Source organism: Hirundo rustica, chromosome 20, assembly GCF_015227805.2.
Source record: "Hirundo rustica isolate bHirRus1 chromosome 20, bHirRus1.pri.v3, whole genome shotgun sequence".
NCBI lineage: Eukaryota > Metazoa > Chordata > Aves > Passeriformes > Hirundinidae > Hirundo > Hirundo rustica.
Window position 1 is genome coordinate 1,638,298 of NC_053469.1, and position 19,163 is coordinate 1,657,460.

General features: G+C 53.5%; 1 protein-coding gene and 1 long non-coding RNA gene across 6 annotated transcripts; one reads left to right on the top strand and one right to left on the bottom strand.

The window, feature by feature from the left end:
• The first annotated feature begins 4,655 nt into the window (after positions 1 to 4,655).
• Positions 4,656 to 13,782, top strand: LOC120761696 (uncharacterized). Of its 3 annotated transcripts, none has more exons than XR_009208446.1 (5): positions 4,656 to 4,869; positions 8,116 to 8,885; positions 9,112 to 10,513; positions 10,776 to 10,883; positions 13,219 to 13,782. It is a non-coding gene; the product is annotated as an uncharacterized LOC120761696 (long non-coding RNA). The 3 variants fall into 3 exon arrangements; XR_005703716.2 differs by having other exon boundaries at positions 4,658 to 4,869; positions 8,116 to 8,874; XR_009208445.1 differs by lacking the exon at positions 4,656 to 4,869 and adding an exon at positions 6,313 to 6,443 and having other exon boundaries at positions 8,116 to 8,874.
• On the bottom strand, positions 5,508 to 19,157 carry MRRF (mitochondrial ribosome recycling factor). 3 transcript variants are annotated; one of them, XM_040083260.2, is made up of 7 exons: positions 19,102 to 19,157; positions 18,083 to 18,306; positions 17,665 to 17,820; positions 16,317 to 16,435; positions 13,503 to 13,594; positions 8,026 to 8,185; positions 5,508 to 6,589 (listed from the first exon to the last, which is right to left on the bottom strand). In XM_040083260.2, the coding sequence occupies exons 2-7, from the start codon at positions 18,246 to 18,248 to the stop codon at positions 6,512 to 6,514; spliced, it is 771 nt and encodes a 256-aa protein (XP_039939194.1). In that variant the 5' UTR covers positions 18,249 to 18,306; positions 19,102 to 19,157; the 3' UTR covers positions 5,508 to 6,511. The 3 variants fall into 3 exon arrangements, with proteins under 3 accessions (XP_039939194.1, XP_039939195.1, XP_039939196.1); XM_040083261.2 differs by having other exon boundaries at positions 18,083 to 18,309; XM_040083262.2 differs by having other exon boundaries at positions 18,083 to 18,273; positions 19,102 to 19,120.
• Between the last annotated feature and the right edge of the window lie 6 nt (positions 19,158 to 19,163).

Genomic DNA, 19,163 nt, shown 5'->3' on the forward strand with positions numbered 1-19,163 from the left:
GTGCGGTGCTGCCAAATCCCACGCGTGCCTCACTGCCACGGCCCGGGGGAAAGCAGGGGAGAAACAAACCCCCCTCGGGCCCTGACTCCTGGCTGTTTGAGGCTGTTGGTGCTGCCCTGGGGATGTGCCGGCTCCAGATCCACGGGATGGCTGCGGGAATGGCTGCGGGAATGGCTGCGGGAATGGTGCGGGAATGGCTGCGGCGTAGGGCAGGAAGGCGAAGGCAATTGCGGAGCCGTGCTGGGATGCACAAGAGCCCCGCCTGAGGCAGCGGTGCGGGGTCACGGCCCCGGTCACGGCACGGCGGGGATGTCCCGGCCGGGCCCCGGTGCTGCGGGCGCGTCCTCCGTAGGGAGGCAGCAGAACACCGCCGATGGCAGCGCGGCGGCGGCGGAGGGAGGCGCTGGGAGGCGCTGGGAGGCACCAACCATCGCCGGTCCTGTGCTGCTCTGCCTTGGGCCGCCCCGCATCTCCCCTTCGGTCCCCTGAGCCCCTCATCCCCCTGTTTGGGGCAGTGCTGTGCCCGGAATCCGAAACGTAACTGGAACAGGAGAGCGGGGCACGAGAACCTGCGGCGGGTCAGCACCCAAAATCCTTCTCCCCCTCTTCCCAAGGATGCTGGAGCCATGGGAACACCTGTGCCGTGGGGACACCTGGTGCTGTGTCCCCACAGCAGCGAGACAAGGGGCAAACAGGGAGAGCACCCACTCTGAGCCGCAGGCAGGGAGCAGAGCTGTGGGGCAGCCAGGCAGGGGCACCCCACAACTCCCCAGTTGTGTCCCGCTGATCCCAGGAGATCTGCACGGCCGCGGAGCATCCCCGCGCCGACCCATCCTTGTCCATCCCCGGGCAGCTCCTCTGTGGGATGTGGTTCAGTGGGGGAGCATTGGCTGCAGGGGGTGGGCACAGAACACAGAAGCTGAACCCCACAATTTTCTGCCGTGAGGTTAAGAGGGGTCTGGTGGCAAGTCCCCGTGGGGAAGGTCCCCAACAGCCCCAGAAACCAGGGCACAGCAGATGCTGGTGGCTGGAGCCGCCTCACGGGAAGGGCTCAGGGGGGCTGGGTGGGCACAGGGCCCAGTGGGGCAGCCCGGGGGGACAAATCCTCCCCGAGGGCCCCTCCCCAGCTCCGCCGGGCACAGCAGCGGAGGACCCAGCGTTTCCTCCGGCACGGGGAGCTGACAGACGGTTCGGGGGGCTACAAATCAGAATTGAAAAGCCGGAGCTGGACAGGCTGTCTGGGAACTCGTAACCTGAGCCCCAGGAAAGGAGGACTCAGGAAAGCGCTTTCAGCAATCATATTCATCATCTTCAGCTCAGCCCAGCCCCGCCACCGCCAACGCCTCCCGCACGCAGATAGAGCCGCCGGCTCAGACAAATAAATGCTTCCAGCTTCCCCGGTGGATGCGGCAGGTCAGGGAGCATCTGATGCCAATTACCCGCGGTGTAGGGTTCCCCGGCCAGCCCCGAGCAGCGGCGGCTCCTGCCTCCGACCCTCCCGGACACAGCCTGCTCGGCCACCTACACGTGCCCTCGCGTTTTGGTGACCCTCTGCTCCCAGTGCCAGGAGAGACGGGGGCAGACAAGGGGAGCTTCAGCCTCTTGTTACCGGGGGAAGAGCAGCCCTGTGCCCCCGAGCTTTGGGCTCCTCCTGCCCGGATCAGGGACCGGCGCTGGGATTCATCACCTGAGCGTCTCTGGGGATGGTTTAAGGCCACCTCACCATCTGGCCGTCCCCACCAGCGCTGGGCACCAGCGTGTCACTGCTGCCACTCCCTCTCGGGCTGTCCCCACACACGGGTTCACCACAGGGACTCTCCTCCCTGCTCCCTGGCACGGACACAGGGCAGAGGGACACCTCAGCTGGTACAGGAGCTTTGGAGCCGTCCTGGGCCCTGAGTGCCGTGCAGCCCTTCCCCAAGGGTTGGGGCTGTGTTTGGCCGTGTGACAGCACGTGGGTGCCCTGCACCCCGCTCTGCCCACTGTGGGTGGGTCCTGGGTGTCCCCGGGGCAGCTCATCCCCACCTCAGGCCCTGAGCAAAGGACAGCTGTGGGAGTGTCTGTGAGATTCAGGTCCGAAATCACGATGGAACATGGAAACCCATGGGCAGGGCCGAGAAGGGTCCAGGTGTCCATCCCGAGGGGTGGTGGCACAGCCTCGCCGAGCACGGCGGTGAGACGGGCACAGGTGGCTCTGCTCGCCCTGTGGCTCTTGGGGACAGCTGCACGTTCCCTCTCCTGCAGGCTCGGGCTGGCCTGGATGTCCTTAATTGCCCAAAGGTCAGTGTCCCCGAGCCCGGGGCCACGTGTCGGAGCAGGAGCCTGACACGGACACAAGTCATTCGGGATCAACGCTGGGGGCCAGGAAATTACAACGGACACGAACCTAAATATGCTGCACGTCCCCCCAGGTAATCAGGGCCGGGCCAGATTCCAGCTGACAGCTTAAATGCCTTAATTCCTCAGCCGCCGTGGTTCGAGGGGGTCCCGTGTGCCGTGGGCTCTCCCGAACGGTCTCCGAGCTGGAGATTTGTCTGTAATTGGAGGCGTGTTGCGTTCCCCTGAAAGTAGCCAGGTCCCGCTGGAGGGGGGCTGCGGGAAGGCAGCAATTTCCCTCATGGAATTATTTACCTGATTAGAGAGTTTATTTTATCAAAATTGCTTCAGAATGGGCCTGCTCAGTGTGTCCAGCGCAGGGAGCTCCCCGGTGGGGCTGGCGGCCTGGAGACAGGTAATTTGTGTGGTTAATGGGACTAATCCACCAGGCAATTACACCAATAGATTTCCCGGCTGCAAAGTGCTCCGTTACCATTAATTAAAAATCTGTTAAGAAGATTAGCACGTAAAGGTATCAAAAGAAACCCACGAGTTTCTTTCCCCACAGGCCCCCCGAAGGCGAGTGTGGGAGTGCTGGATTGCTCACATTAGCACAAAAATGATTCTTTTAAAGGTAAGGGCTTCACATCCAAAGTAACCGCTGACAGTTTACCCCGACTTCTCTACCAAGAGGTCCTTTATTTTTAATTACAGTTTTTTTAAAATTAGCCCTGATTGTTCGTGTGGAGTGTTAGCTTAAATACATTTGGAACGCCTGGTTCTCCCGCGTGTGGTAGCGCAGGGTGAGGAGGGCAGGACCTGGCCCAGCCCTGTACCCCAGCATGTGCCCCCACTGCCGGGCTGGTGCTCGGGACCGCCCAGGAGGGCTCGGGGGTCCGAGGGGTCCGAGCTCAGCATCCCATCGAGATGGTCCCACCAGGGCAGGAGCGGGGATGGCAGTGCCACCATTGGTACTGCCACCAGTAGAGCCACCAAACCCGGGCAAATGGGCACCTCCCCGCTGTGCTGGGGGCACAACACCACACCAGTGGCTTCTCTGTGGCAGGAGACTTGTGCCACCACCTCGTGGTCACCCCAGTGCCATCCCCACACCACCGCTGCCGGCCAGCCCGGCTCTGCTCAGACCCTCGCTGGGCCGCGGGTGCCGCTCCTGGTCTTTGTCCGCAGCCAGACACCAGCAAAACAAAAGCAAATTCCCCAGCAGCTGAAGGTGCCATTTTTACGGCTGGGCTGAACGAGGAAGTATTTTTTTTTATCTCTTAAAAATCCTGAATATTATCTGACAGTTTATCTTGTTTCTCGAATCCGTGTCTTTGCAGCAACGCCAGCTCATTTACATGTGTATTGCGCCTGCCTCCACGGGTGCTGAGGTCAATTGAAACTCAAGAAAAGAGGAGAAATTTATGCAAAACTGTTGATTGCATTTGTATGTAATGAAATCATCCAATATTCATCTGACTATAGACTCTAATCTGAAAGGAGAAGTGAAGGACATAAGAGTCACTGGAAAGCAATAATGAGCTTCTGTAGTGATTAAAAAAGCACTTGAGCTTTCTGAAAATCCAGCCAGAAATCGTGTCTAATCAACACGGAATATAGGAGGCAGAGATTACATTGATACATTTTGCAAAGCTCACTGTTGAAAATGTATGCGCGCTGTAAACTCTGACATGCCATCCAGGGTCTGTTGGATACAAATCCGGGCGGCACAATCAGCGCCCGGCTCGTCCCTGGCACAAAGCAATCTTGGTGTCTCTGCTCGATGACTCACAAGGAGCGCAATCACATCTATTTTGAAGAGCAATGTTGTTTTTTAACTATGTCGAGAGCTTCCAGCTTCCTTGGAGTTTTTCCTTCCCTTTGCCTCTTTTCCGCGTGTCCCTACAGCCGCGGGGCTCGGTCCAGGAGCCCTGGTGTCTGCCCTGGCATTGTCCAGCTGTCTGGAGCGTTGGAACATCCTGGTGGAGCTCAGAGTGGCTCTGGGCAGCCTGGGAAGGGTACAGGTGTGTCCTGAGCAGGGATGTGCACAGGGACGTGTTCCTCGTGTCCCTTTGGGGACCCCCACCGGGTGGGACCTGCAGTGGCCCAGGTTGGCAGGTGCTGTTAGGAGAGGGGTCCCTGCCAGGGCAGCGGGGTGTGGACAGCCCAGGGCACAGCAGAGGGTCCGGCCGTGGCCCTCCCTCACCCTCTGCCCTGCCAAGGCCAAACCTTTTGGTGGCTGATGTGGTGCCACTGACACCGACCCACATTAAAGCAGCCCAGCTGCTTTCTGGCACACGGCCCTTCCCCTCCTGGGTTATTTGGCACAGCTGGAGCTCCTTTCCCACCCGCCAACAGCATCAGCTGCAGCTTCTTATCAGCTCTGGGCGCAATCCAGGCTGGAACCGAGCGAGAGGTTTCTGCTGGTGCCAGTGGAGGAGTGTTTGGAACAGGCAGACCTTGTGCTGCAGCTCCTGGTGTGGAGCAGCAGGTGATTTGTGCCGCAGAGGGAAAGTGGGACCTCTCCAGGGCTGCCCTGTGAGCCAGCTGGTGGTGAGTGCCCATCCTCTCTTTTCCTGGGTGCGTCTGTGTGACTGGGAGGTGCTGGGGCTGTGCTTTCCTTCCTGCTTGTCCCACGGGGAGCAGGATGGACTGTGGGGGCACAGCTCCCCAGGTTCATGTCCTACCTGCCCTGCTTTGGTGGCTGCAGGGCCAGGAGCAGTTTTGTAGGCCCTGTGGCTGCTCTTGGCTGGTGCAGGGCAGGGGGGTGAGAGGGGGATGCAGGGAAATGGGCGCCCCAGGCCAGCACCAGGGCAGTTTTACCACACGTTTTATTCCTTGTGTAGTAGTGGTAAATATTTGGGAAATTCCCATGTGTATGACCCCCTGCATCTCCACTGCCTGCCTCCACCGGCCCTCTGCCACCACCCCAAGGGCTGGGAGAAGGGAAGAGGCTGGAGGAGCCTCCATGAGCAGCAGCAGTTCTCCACCTGCCCTGGCTTTGTGGAGCTCCCAGCCCAGCAGCTGCTGCTCCTGGGCAGGTATTAGGGAAACCCTTCCAGCCCAGGCTGCTGTGGGGATGCTGAGGCTGCAACAATGCAAAAAAAAAAAAAAAAAAAAAAAAAAAAAAAAAGCCCAGTTGATAAATGTCAAAAGAAATCCAGTAATCGGCTGAAAGCAATTTCCCGAGCTGAGGAACCGCCCTGGGCTCGCCATCTTCCTTTATTCATTTATCATGGTAAGGGCTTTGGCCAAAATACACAAAGCAGAGAAATTGTTGACATGTGGGGCCCTAGCAGAGCAAATCCTTCATCCTCCTCCCCCTCCCCGCGGCACACAAACTAACTTTTGGGGAGTTGTTTATTTAAGGAGTGCAGAGCACTCGGTGCTCTTTGAACCCGAATGCCTTGGGAGCAGGGCTGGGGGCTGCCACCACCTTCCTGCTCCTGCCACTGCCAAGGCTGCCTGCTGCCCTGGGAAGTACCTGCTCACAGAGAGGAGCTGAGCTGTGTGACGTGCCCAGGACCTGCTCTGCCTGAACCTCCTCCAGCCCCTAAACTGTGGTGCCACACGCTCACGGGCCTTTTGTAAATGGCTGGGGAGGCAGACGCTGCTTTTTGGGAAGTTCCTGTGTTGGTTTTAGGTCTCAGTCCTGGCTAAAGCGGCCGTGCTGACAGCGCTGGTTTCAGTTCTCTCCCCACAGAGCTCCTGCCCACCCTGTGCCGGGCTCTCCCATCCCTTCCCACTCTGCTGGCAGCTGCCAGCCACGGCACGGGGCAAATGCTTGTTTGGAACACGTGGAGCTGAGGGAACACACCAGACCAGGACCTGGCTGTCACCAGGCTGCTGCTCCACACCTCATTCTGAGTTGATTTCAAGCAGAAATAAATGCCGAGGTTTGCAGCAAGACTGGCAGGTTCCTCTCGTGGGTGGTCCTGGCTCCGGGGGCTGATGGTGCAGGGCAAGGATGGGGCACAAAGTGAGCAGGGCAGTCCTTCCTCTGTGCCTCCAGCAGCTTCCGGTTCACCTTCCTGATATTTTATTTTTGATCTCGGTTCATGCAATCCTGTTCCCACCTGGATAAAGGACAGCAAGGAGAGCTCCCCCCTCCCTGCAGCACACCCAAGGTAGGCAATGGGGGCAGCCAAGGCACAGAGCTGCCCCGGGGAGCGGAGGGTGGCCCTGGGGACGGTGTTCATCCAAGCAGCTCCTTGGTCTTTGCTGCCAGCAGCTTGTCCATCTCTGTGGCAGCCTCATCTGCCATTTGCTGGATCTGTGGTGAGACAGTACAAACCAGAGTGAGTGTGAGGTGATGCCACAGTTTAAAGGGAAAGGAGTGACCGAATCACCCTCTGGAATGGCTTGTAGTGCCAGTAAAACCCCAGCAGTGCTGGGGCAATAGCTGGCTCTTCCTGGGGGTTCCCACCAGCCCTGAGGGAATCTGTGCCAGCGTGGCACCCCGGCTGTGAGAGCAGGGACTGCACAAAGGCTCTGAAAAGAGATGCCCACACAAACTCCTGCCCCTGAGGTGCACAGGAGGCTTGGTCAGGTTTAACAGAGAGACTCAGGGCAGAGTCACAGACCTGCTGGTGCTGGCACCAGGGCAGAGGGGCTGTTAGCCCCGGCAGCACTGCAGGAACACACAGATCACGTCCTGTGCACACACCAGGAATTCACACATCGCGCAACAACCTGTTTATTTCTTGTAAAAAGAAATAAAACGGTGGTTGCTCAAGCCCTGCCCAGGGATCAGCTCTCTTGGAAACAAGAGATGGACGTGTCCAGTGTGCAAAAGGGATGAAAATGTGAAGGTGCAGCACACCGTGTGTTGTGCACTGCCTTCGCAGGATTAAGATCTGCTTGTCCGCAAGGTCCGACAATGACCTTTGCTCATAATGAAAAATTTGTGTACAAGGAAAAAAACCAAAATTCCACTGGAGATGTTACCTCTACCAATGCAGAAAACCATCTGTGTGCTGTGGGAGAGCTGCTTCCCGACGGGATTCGGTTACACCGGCATGGCCATTTTTCCTGCTTGCACAAACGCTCTGTATATCGATGTTTATTTTTGTGAGCACACACAGAACTGTCCCAGAGCATTTGCGATGTATCTAACTTTAGCTGTTAATAAACAAACAGCTAAGAAGTAATGGCCTGCCTTCAGAGGCATCAATTCAGCAGGACACTTAGGCTTGTGCCTGAGTTTATGCCCAAGTAATTGACTTTAGTGACATCTGCTCTTAGGGAATTAGGCATGTGCTTAAGTATTTTCCTGAATTGGAGCCAAAAACTCTGAACTGAGATAATCTTGCAAGCCTTTTCATTCCAGCAACTGGAGCAATGCTCATTAACACATCTGCAGTGGCCAAGGCACAGCATGAGTGGTGGTACAGCCATGGTCGTGGATCGTTTGGCTCCCTAAATTCTGCTGGTTGGTGCAACGATCCCTCGGAGTACAAAAGCTTTTGGGGAATTCTTTTTCCCTGTGGCAGCTTACAGTGGTTCATATCCTAAATCTGGCTTGGAGATTGGCACCCCAAATCTCACAAAGAAAAATCAGATACAAATGTCCCTGGCAGCTCCAAAAATTCAGACCAGGGCTGTCCATTGCCCCTCGGGGCTCTCAGTGCCGAGGATTTGTCAGCAAGGGCTGGGACAAAGCACTGAGCTGTGGGATGCCATCATATGGCAGAGGGAAAGAAAAATTACCTGCTTTTCTAGCAGCCTGATGGTATCTTCTGACACTTTGCTCTTGAACTTCTTTACTTGGGTGATGCTTTTGCTTCTCACCTTTCTCAGGGCCTCTTTGGATTTGTTGGTGGACTGCTTGGCCAGCTTGGCCAGGCTCTCCCTGTGCTCTCTTGTGACCCTAGGAGAGAGGAGAGGAAAAACACTGAAAGGAAAAGCAGCGTCATATGTAGCACAGCCAGATTTATTTCTTGTGAAGGACTCTGGGTAAATGAGTGATCCTCTCCAACTGGTGCAGTCCTGCCCAGGGACACACAAAAGCTGCTGGTTGTAGATGGAGCTGGCTCTGTGTGGAGACACTGTGTCTCAGGGCAGAGGGACTGAGCATCTCAGGGCACGTTTTTGTTCTGCTTTGGTCCACCTGAGAAAACCTGCCAGCTCTGCACAGCATCCCAGGGAAGCAAGTCTTGAGCTAGAATGGAAAATTTCCAGCTCAGCCCTAAGCTGGGGATCTTGGACTGAATCTTGCTTTATAGTTGTTGCTGCAGTGCCTGAAAAGTCATCTTGAAATGTTCAGACTTTCCTTACTTCCTGCTGCCAAAGCATGTGTGGGAAAAGAGGAAAAATCCAGCTCCAGACTTGAAAGATGGAACTGAAAAGTGTCATCCTGAAAAGCACAAAACTGCAAAGCCAGGAGGAAATGTCTGCTCCTGAAACTCGGATTTACCTCCCTGCAGCTGAGGAGCCTGAGTTATGTACCTGGAGGCTGAGGAGCTCATCTTTCACTCAGCCTTATTGCAGCTCGCCATGACCAGGATTTCCCACCAAGATGATAGGAACACCTGGGTTAAGAGGATGCTGCTGGACACGGTAAGCCACAGGTAACTCAGCCCAGGAGAACTTCCAGTGAACCTTCCCCCTGATGTGGGGCCAGCCACTGCTGTGGTGTCACAAAAAAATGTTCCACTTTCTGTCCCAAACTGAAAACTGCTGCTGAGGGGGTCTGGCCATGACAAAGGCTCAGGAATGGCTGAGGTGTCCCCTCGGCTCGGGTTGACCACCGTCAACTGCTAGTGCTTAACAATAGTATTTTAATTATTTTCACAGCTCTTGGAGCTTCCAGACTGCCTGGAGAAGGAAAAACCCCCGGTGCACTCTCTGAGACTCACTAGCAGGAGAATGTGTGGGGGTGATACTGCAAAATAAACACTTCACAGGAGTATTTAGAAATTGGCTGCAGCAGCCTGGGTCACCAAACCCCTGGGGCCTGGACTCTTTCCACAGAGAGCTCAGGAAATGTGGGGTGAGAGTCCCTGGGCTCTGCCCCGCAGTGGGTGTGGGTTATGGGGGCTCTGGGGGCACACTTGGATCCTCAGCCCGTCCCCACAGCCACATCTCTGGCAGCCATCCCCATCTGAGTGCCAGAGGGAAGAGGATTCCCAGAACCAGTTAGTATTTACAGGAATTTGGGATGGCCAGGAGAGCTGGCAGAGCCAGAGAGCAGCACCCTGGCACCCAGGGCACCCCGGCCTATCCCCTCCCTGCCGAGGGAGTTGGCCAAGGAATGTCACCTGGAATCTCTGAATGGCCAATGGAATGTCACCTGGAATCTCAGAACACCCTGAGCTGGAAGGGTTGTCCTGTGCAGGGCCAGAAGCTGCACTGGACAACCTCAAAATCCCACCCAGTTTGTCCAAAGGCTCCTGGAGCTCTGGCAGCCCTGGGGCCGTGCCCGTTCCCTAGGGAGTCTGGGCAGTGCCCAGCACCCTCTGAGGGAAGAACCTTTCCCTGATCTCCAGCCTAACTCACCACATGTGGCAGGAGGCTTCTGGTCAGCACAGGCTGGAGCCTGGCCCAAACGCCCGTCCAGGGGGGAGCAGGGACCCTCGTGGTTCCCCTGCACCCCAACATCGAAGCCTCTGGGGCTCCTCACCTCCAGCCAGAGCCCTGCAGCACATCTGGGACCCCCAACGCCAGCCCACAGGCACAGGTCTGCGTGAGGCCCCCTTCTCGGGCAGCTGTTTGGGGGAAACGCGGGGAGTCAGTGCTGGCTGCTCAGCCCGGAGGAGGGAGCTGGGAATCTCTCCGGTGTGCCGCCGGGTGGAGGGAGCTGCTCGGCCCCGGGAGCCCCAGGCTGTGCCGAGGGTATCGCTCGCCTGCCCGGGGCTGCCGAGCCTTGAAGGAAATGTTTTTGTTTATGCAGCGCTGCCAGATTTCCTCTGCTTCTTGGCACCGGGTCACAGCTTTTCATGCCTCCTTGTCTGTCTTTATTAACACCAATTTCTTTTTATCACCGCGCAGTGCCGGGGAGTTTCTCAGCGGGTTTTATGTTCCAGCCAGGCTCTGTGTAAATTCTCAGCAATGCTACCAATAATGCCAGAAATGGAGACTTTTCCAAGCAGATGCTGTTTCTGGTTAAGGAATCCATCAACGCGAGCCAGGCCCGAGGTTTCTAAGGACAGTTGTTTTAATCCTGCCCCGAGATCTGGGATTTTTAAGCTGTTCTTAGGTATGTTTTCTTTTCTGTCTAGTAACCACTGTCCCTACCCCCTCCTAAAGCCAAAACGAAGTGTGAACTTGGGGAAAGGGGGTCAGATGGGGAAGGAGGACAAGGTCCCATCCTGCAGCCCATGGAGCAGCAGGATCAATCCCTGCCGTTCCCCCAGGGACAGCCTTGTCCTGCCCGGAGCAGGGCAAAGCCTGCTGAGTGACATGTCAGGGGATCACATCTTTTTTTCTGATGAACACTGTTATTTTTCTGCCTCCCCCAGCCCCAGGGGTTTAAGCACTGCAGCCCTCGATGTCCCACCCCTGAGTGTGGCAGAGCAGACCCTCGGAGAGGGCGACCCAGCTCGGCTCAACACGAGACATTTCTCAGGGTAAGAGCGATTTCTGTGCCTCCAACACCAGGCATTTCCTGCGAAGGAGAGGGATCAGTTAAAGGAAAGCAGGCTGAACTAAACACTCTGCATTCATAATTGCAGATAAACACAGGGTGCAACATTTATTGCCCAATAAAACGCAGGCGAGAGGCTCCTGGTGATGAGCGCGAGCAGCTCACAGCAGCTTTGGGGTGGTTTTAAGTGAAATTTTTTTTGGTCCTTTCTCCCCATACTGAGGTATCTTTGCTTATTTCTTGAAAAAAAAAAAAAAGGCTCACAATGAGTCATTAAACTTTCAAATGAGTCATCTGGCTTTCAGTAAAGCATGTGTAAAAATATTACTGATTTACAAACAATATCCAGTGTAACACAATAGGTCCAAAAAAGATGAATCTAAAAATGAGGCAATACCATAAAAGACACAAGGTCAGGTCAAATTCGGCCAAGAGATCAACCAATACAAACGTTCCCATGGATGGTTTTCTTTTCTTTTTTTTTTTTTTTTGTAATTTTTATTTTTAAGCCCTCAGAGGCTGCTTTTTATACAAATAAATATTGCCTATGCAGTGCTAGCCACACAAACAGGAGATTGCCTTGGGGAGCAGAGGGATCCTGGCAGGCAGCAGAAGTAAACACCAACGACATGGGTGTATTTTTTCTGTTAAAACTGCATTGCAAAAACTAAACTGAAAGAGTAAATACTGAAAAGCAAACTGCATTTTTAAATGCTCTGTTGAAACACTCTGGAGCACAGCTGGACCTGCACAAGGCAAAATATGACACGTGTGTGTCCAGCTGACAGGTCAGACTAAAGAGTGGTTATAATAACAGGTAAGGACAATTTGGATTTGGTTTTTCCTGTGCCTCCCTCCATGAAAGAACCAAAGTCTGCAGAAGCAAAATTAATATAATTTCTGATTTGTTGCTTATTTTGCACACCTGACGTAATTCTGCAATTTCACCACATCTGTCTGTCATATAGTCTTTCACGAACTGCCGGAAATAACGCAAAACTCTTTAAAAATTTTTAAAAGTAAACGAGGGGATATCATTATTTCTGCCCTACCTTTTTCATTAGGGGGGGTTTTAAAAGGCTGGAGCTGTTTGCCTTTTTGTTAAGTGGCTGAAACTCCCAGACATGGAGCTAGAGAGCGAAAGGGGCTGGAGGTGCCAGCGAGGGCAGACCCACAGGGCACAGCTGATGCTGCCAAGCCAAAATCCTTCACTCAGCACTTCCCAGGCAGCCAGGAGGGGACCGAGAGCTGCAACCCTGACACAGGAGAGGAGCACAGGAGGCAGAGCTTCCCCGGGAAGAGGAGCCTCGTTTTCCCTCTGCAGCACCACCGAGGACAGGGACGGACCGAACGCAATTGTTTAAAAACACGGTATTTTGTTAAAGCTTGGGATTTGCGGTTTTGGAGTTTCCTCCCCTGCAATTCGTATTCAAGGATGACCCAAGTGCCCATTAACAATCAAACCACTGCGCAGCAACCCGGGAGCCTCAGCAATTACGAAGATAATGGTGCCCTCCTCCTCCTCTCCTGAGGAATGGGGGAAGGGCAGGGAGCACAGGGAAGGAAAATCAGCAAATAGAATGATAATGTCACTCCCTCTCACCGACGGCAACGGAAAGCTGCAATTAGACTTCTCTGATCAAAATGCTGGGTAAAATTCCACAGAATTTTTAAAGGAGATTCACAGCACGAGAAATACCTGGTTCATCTTCACCAAGGAGTCCCCTGCCTGTGCAAGGGGTTTGTGCACACCCTGTGTGGGTGCTGTTTGATCTTTACCATGCCCAGCCACACCTGCCCGGGGTGTTCAGATGCTCCATTTGAGTTTTCCTTGTGCCACCCAGCCCTGTGACAGGCCCTGTGTGTGTGTGTGAGAAGTCTCTGATTTCATCCAAATGGACTCCCATTCCCAGGGCCAGGATCAATTCTCCAAAACTGAAGCAGCAGCACCTCCTGCCTTGTCCAAGGTCTAGGAGATACTTCTGTTGGGTGAGAGAAGTGATGCTTAGCCCTTGCCCAGGGGCGAGCTGCTTTTCCAGCCCTACATCCAATTTTCCATACAGCCATCAGTTACACACTGTGTATTACACAAAAGGGTGAGCAGATTTTTCTGTCAAAGCTATAAATTTCCTCCCTCTCACTTTCACCAGTTCCTTCTAGTGCTCTCTGCAGCAAGGTGCTCCTCTCCCCTAACGCTGCTGCTTTCAACACTGCTGTTCTGTGCTGGTGTAATTCCAGGAATTTAGAGAAGGGCAGCAAAGGATCAGCCCCTGAATTAAAGCAGTACAGTTTCGAAAGCCTTTGGCTCTCTCTTTCAGAGTGCTGCAGCCAGCTAGGACCAAGCTTCCTCTGCAGAGGGAAGATGAAAAATAAGACCAATCATCGGATGCCAAGATGTGGTGACTTAGAGCTCCAACACTCCAAAGAGGTTTCACAAGACGCTTCTAAGGGCTCAGATTTTCCCCCAAACCCCACCTCCAGCTCTTTGGAAAGCAGCTGCGTGGGGAGGTACAGCAATGGTGCACGTTCACCCTCTGAAGGGCACCCACTGCCCTGCTCTGTGTTATCCTGCACGACGATGAGCTCAGGCATCCGTACTCACTTGGGAACTGGCACCCGAATCACCGTCCCGTCCACCTCTGGGTTCAGGTTCATGCCACTCTCCCTTATTGCCTTTGCAGCTGCAGCTGTGCTCTGTAAAACAGATCAAAAGGTACAGGGAATTAGGAAATAATCATTCCCATATGCCAGAACTCTGTCAATAGTTGGCAATCCATCTCCATGGAACATGGAAACATTTACTTCTGTTACCAGTAAGATCAGGAAGTTACATTGGTGCAGAGAGCTTTGATCAAACCGAATGGGAAACTATGGCCACTCGTGTTGGGGTAGGGGGGCATGGAGGGAGGAGAGGGGAAGGGAAGCAACAACAAAAGAAAACTGTTTTGCCTCTCTGAAACTATTTGAATGGTTTGAGGCAACGCAGAGTGAAACCGCAATAAATCCCCAAGGCAGGGCCTGACTGTGGCAAAGGAGATGAAAGATTCTGAGCATTTAAAAATTCCAGTTGAATGTTTCCCCACTAGAAATCACCCAGTGCCAATTTGGAAACCTTAACGAACTTAACCACTTCAGCACTACAACCCGACCACAGGACAGCAGGGCAGTAGCAGATGGCTGAGAACCAGTGCTCGTGCCCAGCTCTGTTTATTTTGCAGCTTATTACTCAGGATTAAATTCTCAAAACTCCCCTGCCGCTGGCTGACACTCTGCTCTGCTTAGAAGGTGAGGTGGCAGGTTTTCTTGGTGCCTGCAAGGTGATTAAAAGGCTCCACCCCCATCACAGGGTGTGGGTGCGTCTGTACAAAGTGCCAGCTCTTGGGTTAAAGCTGAGCTTGGCCAGGAACACCCACAGGACTCTGCCAGGTCACTTCATTCTTGACTCTGACAAGCACCAGGAGGTTTTTTTCCTGTGGCACTCACATTTCCTACCAGGCATGATGCTATTTCTGATGCTCTTTGCCATCATTAACTTTAGCTCCAGGCTGCTGCAGTATTTATCTAGCTCAGCCTGTATTTATAAAGCTCAGCTTTTGCCAACTGAGGCACAAACCAAAGCTCTGCAGATTTGTTCAGGTCCCTCATGTGTGACATCACTGAATGAAATGAATGCTTTGCTGGTGTTCTGCAGGAGACAACTGCTGTCCCCTGAAACTATAAGGGCAGAGAAAATGCAATCAAAATGATCTCAGCATGTTAGGAATGTCAGTGTGTTATTCCATGGACAGCGCCTGTTCTGCAGGAGAGAAATGCTCAGTAAAAACTGGGTTGTTTAACATAGATGTTGGAGGAGATAGAAGTAGAGAATAATGAGAGAAGGTAAAATATTGCAATATTGCCCACATCCTCTTGTAGCCTGTGGAAAAAAATAACTGTACTTTAAAAAAACAGTGTTGTTTGGTTTTGTAACTCTTGGGAAAACAGAGTTTGGCTCTCCAAGTCCTTTTCTATTATTATTTCTCAGACTCTTCAGGCAGTTTTACTTGCTTCTCAATGTCATGAACTAGTGACTGTATGCTGTAAATAATGACACCAAGTGATCGTGTCTCTAATGGTTTTAGATCAATCTATCACAAAACAGGTCTGGGTAGAAAGCAACCGTAGCGAGAGAAACGGCTCAAGAGGTCCTTTAGCACGGGAAGCAAATGAAGGCAATGCTATCTAAAGGATATTTAATTTTTCATGTGCCCATTTCTCAGCCTGAGCTCCTGCTCAGACATGGGATAAGCCACGGAGGGACTTCCTTGGCCCTCTCAGTGCTGACACTCGGCGGGACCTCCATTCTTCAGAGCCTTGATACACACAGGATACGCTCTAAGAAACACTTAGGCATCAAGTGCCTTACACTGAGCTCCTCTGAGACTTTGCTGACTTCATTAATTGGGGAAAGCCTTTGCAAAATAAATAGAGATAAGGCCTGGCAAAGCTCCAGCCCTGGAGCGGGATGAATCGTTGACCTTGCGCTCACTCCTGCTCCCGTGTGCCTGGCTCTGTTTTAGACCTGCTGCAGGGCACCACGAGGGCCTGATCCTGAGCTGGGGTTTGGACTTGCTGACTCGTTCAGGGGCAGGTCTAAGGCTCCTGCAGAAAATTAAAGAACTCGTCCCTCACAGAAGATAAATCAGAGCCCCTAATTCGGGTTCTGACCTGGAGGTGCTGCCAAGGGAGGAGCTGGCCAAGCTCAGCAGTGCCCAAGTGGAGCTCTGTGACAGCACCCAGCACGAGCCAGCTCAGTCCCACCAGGGAAGCTGTTCAGAAGGTCACAGGCTCCATCAGCAGCTTCTCTCATGAACTCCCAGGGATATCACCAGCCCTGGTAATACATAAGCAAGTTTCAGAGGCGTTTGATGAAGTCTCCAGCACAAATTCCAGCTACACATTGGAACTGAAATGAACACAGCGGGGCTGATAGAGCACTGCAGCCATGTGTGCAGGTCAGGTGAGTGTGTGTGTGCTCAGACTTCTCACAAATGTGTGGGAAATGGGCACTCTGAGTCCAGGCATCTGGTCCATGATGCTTGCTGTTGTTTCACAGATCTGACTGAGGGGAAGGCGCCTGCCAAGCAAACCCCCGTAACCGTGGCACTCCTTGGATACAACCCTGAGAGCGCCCACAGCACTCAGTAACTCTCCTCTGACCCTGTGCTGCTGCAGGTGAGCTGCTCTGGGGGCCACGTGGGGCTGGGGAGCTGCTGTCAGCAGCAAAATGCCCTTCTGTTCTGTGTCAGCACAGTGACACAGCCCAGCCCCGTCTGCGGCCCTGCCACGTCTGACTGATTTTGTCTAAACGCCCCTTTGCTCGGCATCAACCTGTTTGTTCCCGTGGCAATTATCTCCCCTCCCAATGTGTCCTCACCTCTGGAAAATTGGACATGTTCACTATCATGAGCTGCGGTGACTTCTGTGAGATCTGCCCCAGCTGGTTCAGCGGAAACTTCCCATCCTTTGTCATCACGGTTACGTGATCCAGGGCCCCTCGAAAGAACCAAACACAGGGAGGTTCAGTGTGACAGAACAGTGTGCAGTGATGCTGAACAAAAACGGGTCCACATTGTCCCACCTCCCTTCTGCCATGAAAAGTACGGAGGTTACAAAGGAAAAAATAGTGTTTATTCAGACTTCAGGTGCTGTTTGTGTTCAGGCACCCCCCGTGTATTCGCAAGTTAAATATTTCAAAGCTGCTCTAAAGCACAAAAAACCACGAAAACAAAACTCTTGTTTGTTTTTGCTGCTAGAATAGGAAAACTAAGCAGGATTGTTAAGAACTGAAGGGAAATGGTTATTTTTTTAATCCTTACAACTTAAAGAAAATCAAAATGTTGCTATAAAAATCAAGAAATGTATTGTCTTTAACTTAGCAGTGTTGTCTTAAACCCCTGGTTTTTTTTTTTCAGGCCCCCAGAGGGGTGTTGTACACTGCCTAATTTAAAGTATTCAGTTTCTCCCCGAGCTACTCTTAATCTGCTCTCTACTTTCTGCTGCAAAATGTTAACAGGCCAGAAGGCACATGGGACAGGAGGTACTTTATCAGTGCAATTAAAAGAAATACCTATGGTTAGAATAAATAGTTAAGAGACTGAGCTATGCTTTCCAGCTCCATTAAAGACAGAAGTGCCCCTTGCCAGAGCCCTGGTGGAAATTTGGTCATTGTTTAATGTTAAATTTTATCCCTGAAACGTGATACACCTACAAATGCCTATGTTCAGAGTGTCACAGTAACCGTGGCTCTCTCAAACACGTTCACATTTCTTCCTAAAACACAAAATCCATGAAGTGAACGAGGCTTGTACAGGTTACTACCCACAAGGATGCACAGCAGAAAGAAGTTTGTATGTGCCAGACACCGGCCCAATGGCAATTTCCCAAAGGCTAATTTAATGGCAATTGGATTTTTCCTGCCCTACTGCACCATTAGCTGACAACCTGCTTCTCCATCACATCTGCAAACAGTTCACTTAGACACTTTTGACATCTCCCACTTAAAAAAGCTATTTCCAGGAAGCTATTAACAAAAATGGATCCTTCCTGGTCAAGCTCAGGGTGAAGAAAGCCTCTAGCTGGGGATGTCAGGGTTGTAGGAATTGGATGCCCAGGGGGTAACTCCAGGAAGAGAAAATTGATTTTGAAAAAAATCTGAGTTGTCCATTATTAGGATTTGTACCCTAATTACAGGATACAGAGCATCACACAAGGAAGTTACCAACCTGCTGAGGTTCTAACATTGAGATTTCTGCTGAAATCTTCTTTCAGAGCTTCTATGACTGCCTGCATATCTTCACTGGTTTCCTCCAAATTGATGATATCCTCAACTAGGGCAGCACTGATATTCACTTTGGCTTGACTCTGCCCTTTACCTTTAGCTGCAGATTACACACACACACACAAAAAATAAGTTTCTACTTCTGACAAGTTACTTAGAAAGTAGAAAGAAGATATTATAGCCCTGGTCAGATTTAGAATTGAGTCTACGATAAACTGAAGTAAAACCAAAATAACTGTATTTTTTAATGAGTAAAAAGCTCACCACTTGACCACAACAGCCAAAATAAATAAGTACATTAAAATGTATATAAATATTGAGAGAGAGGTTGCAAAACCGTGAAAGCAAGCTGCCATTTTTACCTTTTTTGGTAGCCAGCTGCCTGCTGAGCAGCATCTGCTGGACACACTGCCTGCAGCCCTCCAGGAGCGGGGCTGGGCAGCCTCGGGGCAGCGCCCGGCTCATGGCAAAGGAGGAGCGGTGCAGCAGGGACGGGAGAGGACGGAGGCACCTCAGCGCCAGAGCCATCGCTCACAGCTCCTCTCTGATGCACCTGGAGAGGAGGAAGGCAGGGGCACACCTTGGCCTGCTAAAACCAAACAGATTCTGGTCTTAGTGGCGGCTGTGGGGGCAAGGTGACAGCTCAGCGATGTGGGCGGCAGGTCTGGGGATCTGCGGTGACCACCGGGCACAAGCAGCGCCAAGGGCTCGGTGCCTGCCAGCCCGTGCCCACGATATCAGCACGGCCTTTGCACATCTGTCCCGATGAGCCTCCGACACCAAACCCACGGCTGTGAGCAGGACCGGCTCACCCCGGGATCGGGTGTGCGCACATCAGCTGGGCCGAGACTTTAATTTCCGTCTCACGAGTTCTGACACCTCCGCATTCGGAGGGTTTATTCCAGCCTGGGGCCGTTCGAGGCTCCGGACACGGACGGCACTCGGTCCCCGCGGAGCCGGTGGAGCGGGCAGCGGGGGAACCGGCCCGCCCTGCGCCGGGGGCACCCGATCCCCGACCCCTGGTGCCCGGTGCCGCTCCCGATCGCGGTGCCGCCGCCGGCCCCGGCCCCGCTCAGGTGCGCCCCGGCCCCGCCCACACGGACCCCGCCCACACGGACCCCGCCCACACGGACCCCGCCCACACGGACCTGCCCTCAGCATCGCCCCGCCCCTACAACCCCACCCCGCCTGGCCCCGCCCACACCGCTCCTCAGGGCGCCCCGGTCCCGGCCCGCTCGCCCCGGTGCCCCGTGGAAAGCCGGGCCGAGAACCGGGGATCGCGGGGCGGCGATCGGGAATCGGGGGCAGGGATCGGGTGCCGGGGGCGGCGAAGGGGAGGGGAGGGAAGGCGGGGGAGGGCGGGCGCCACCGCCTCGCTCACCGTGGCGCAGCCCCGCGCGTCCCACACGGCGTCATCGGCCGAGCCGCGGCGTGACGTCAGAG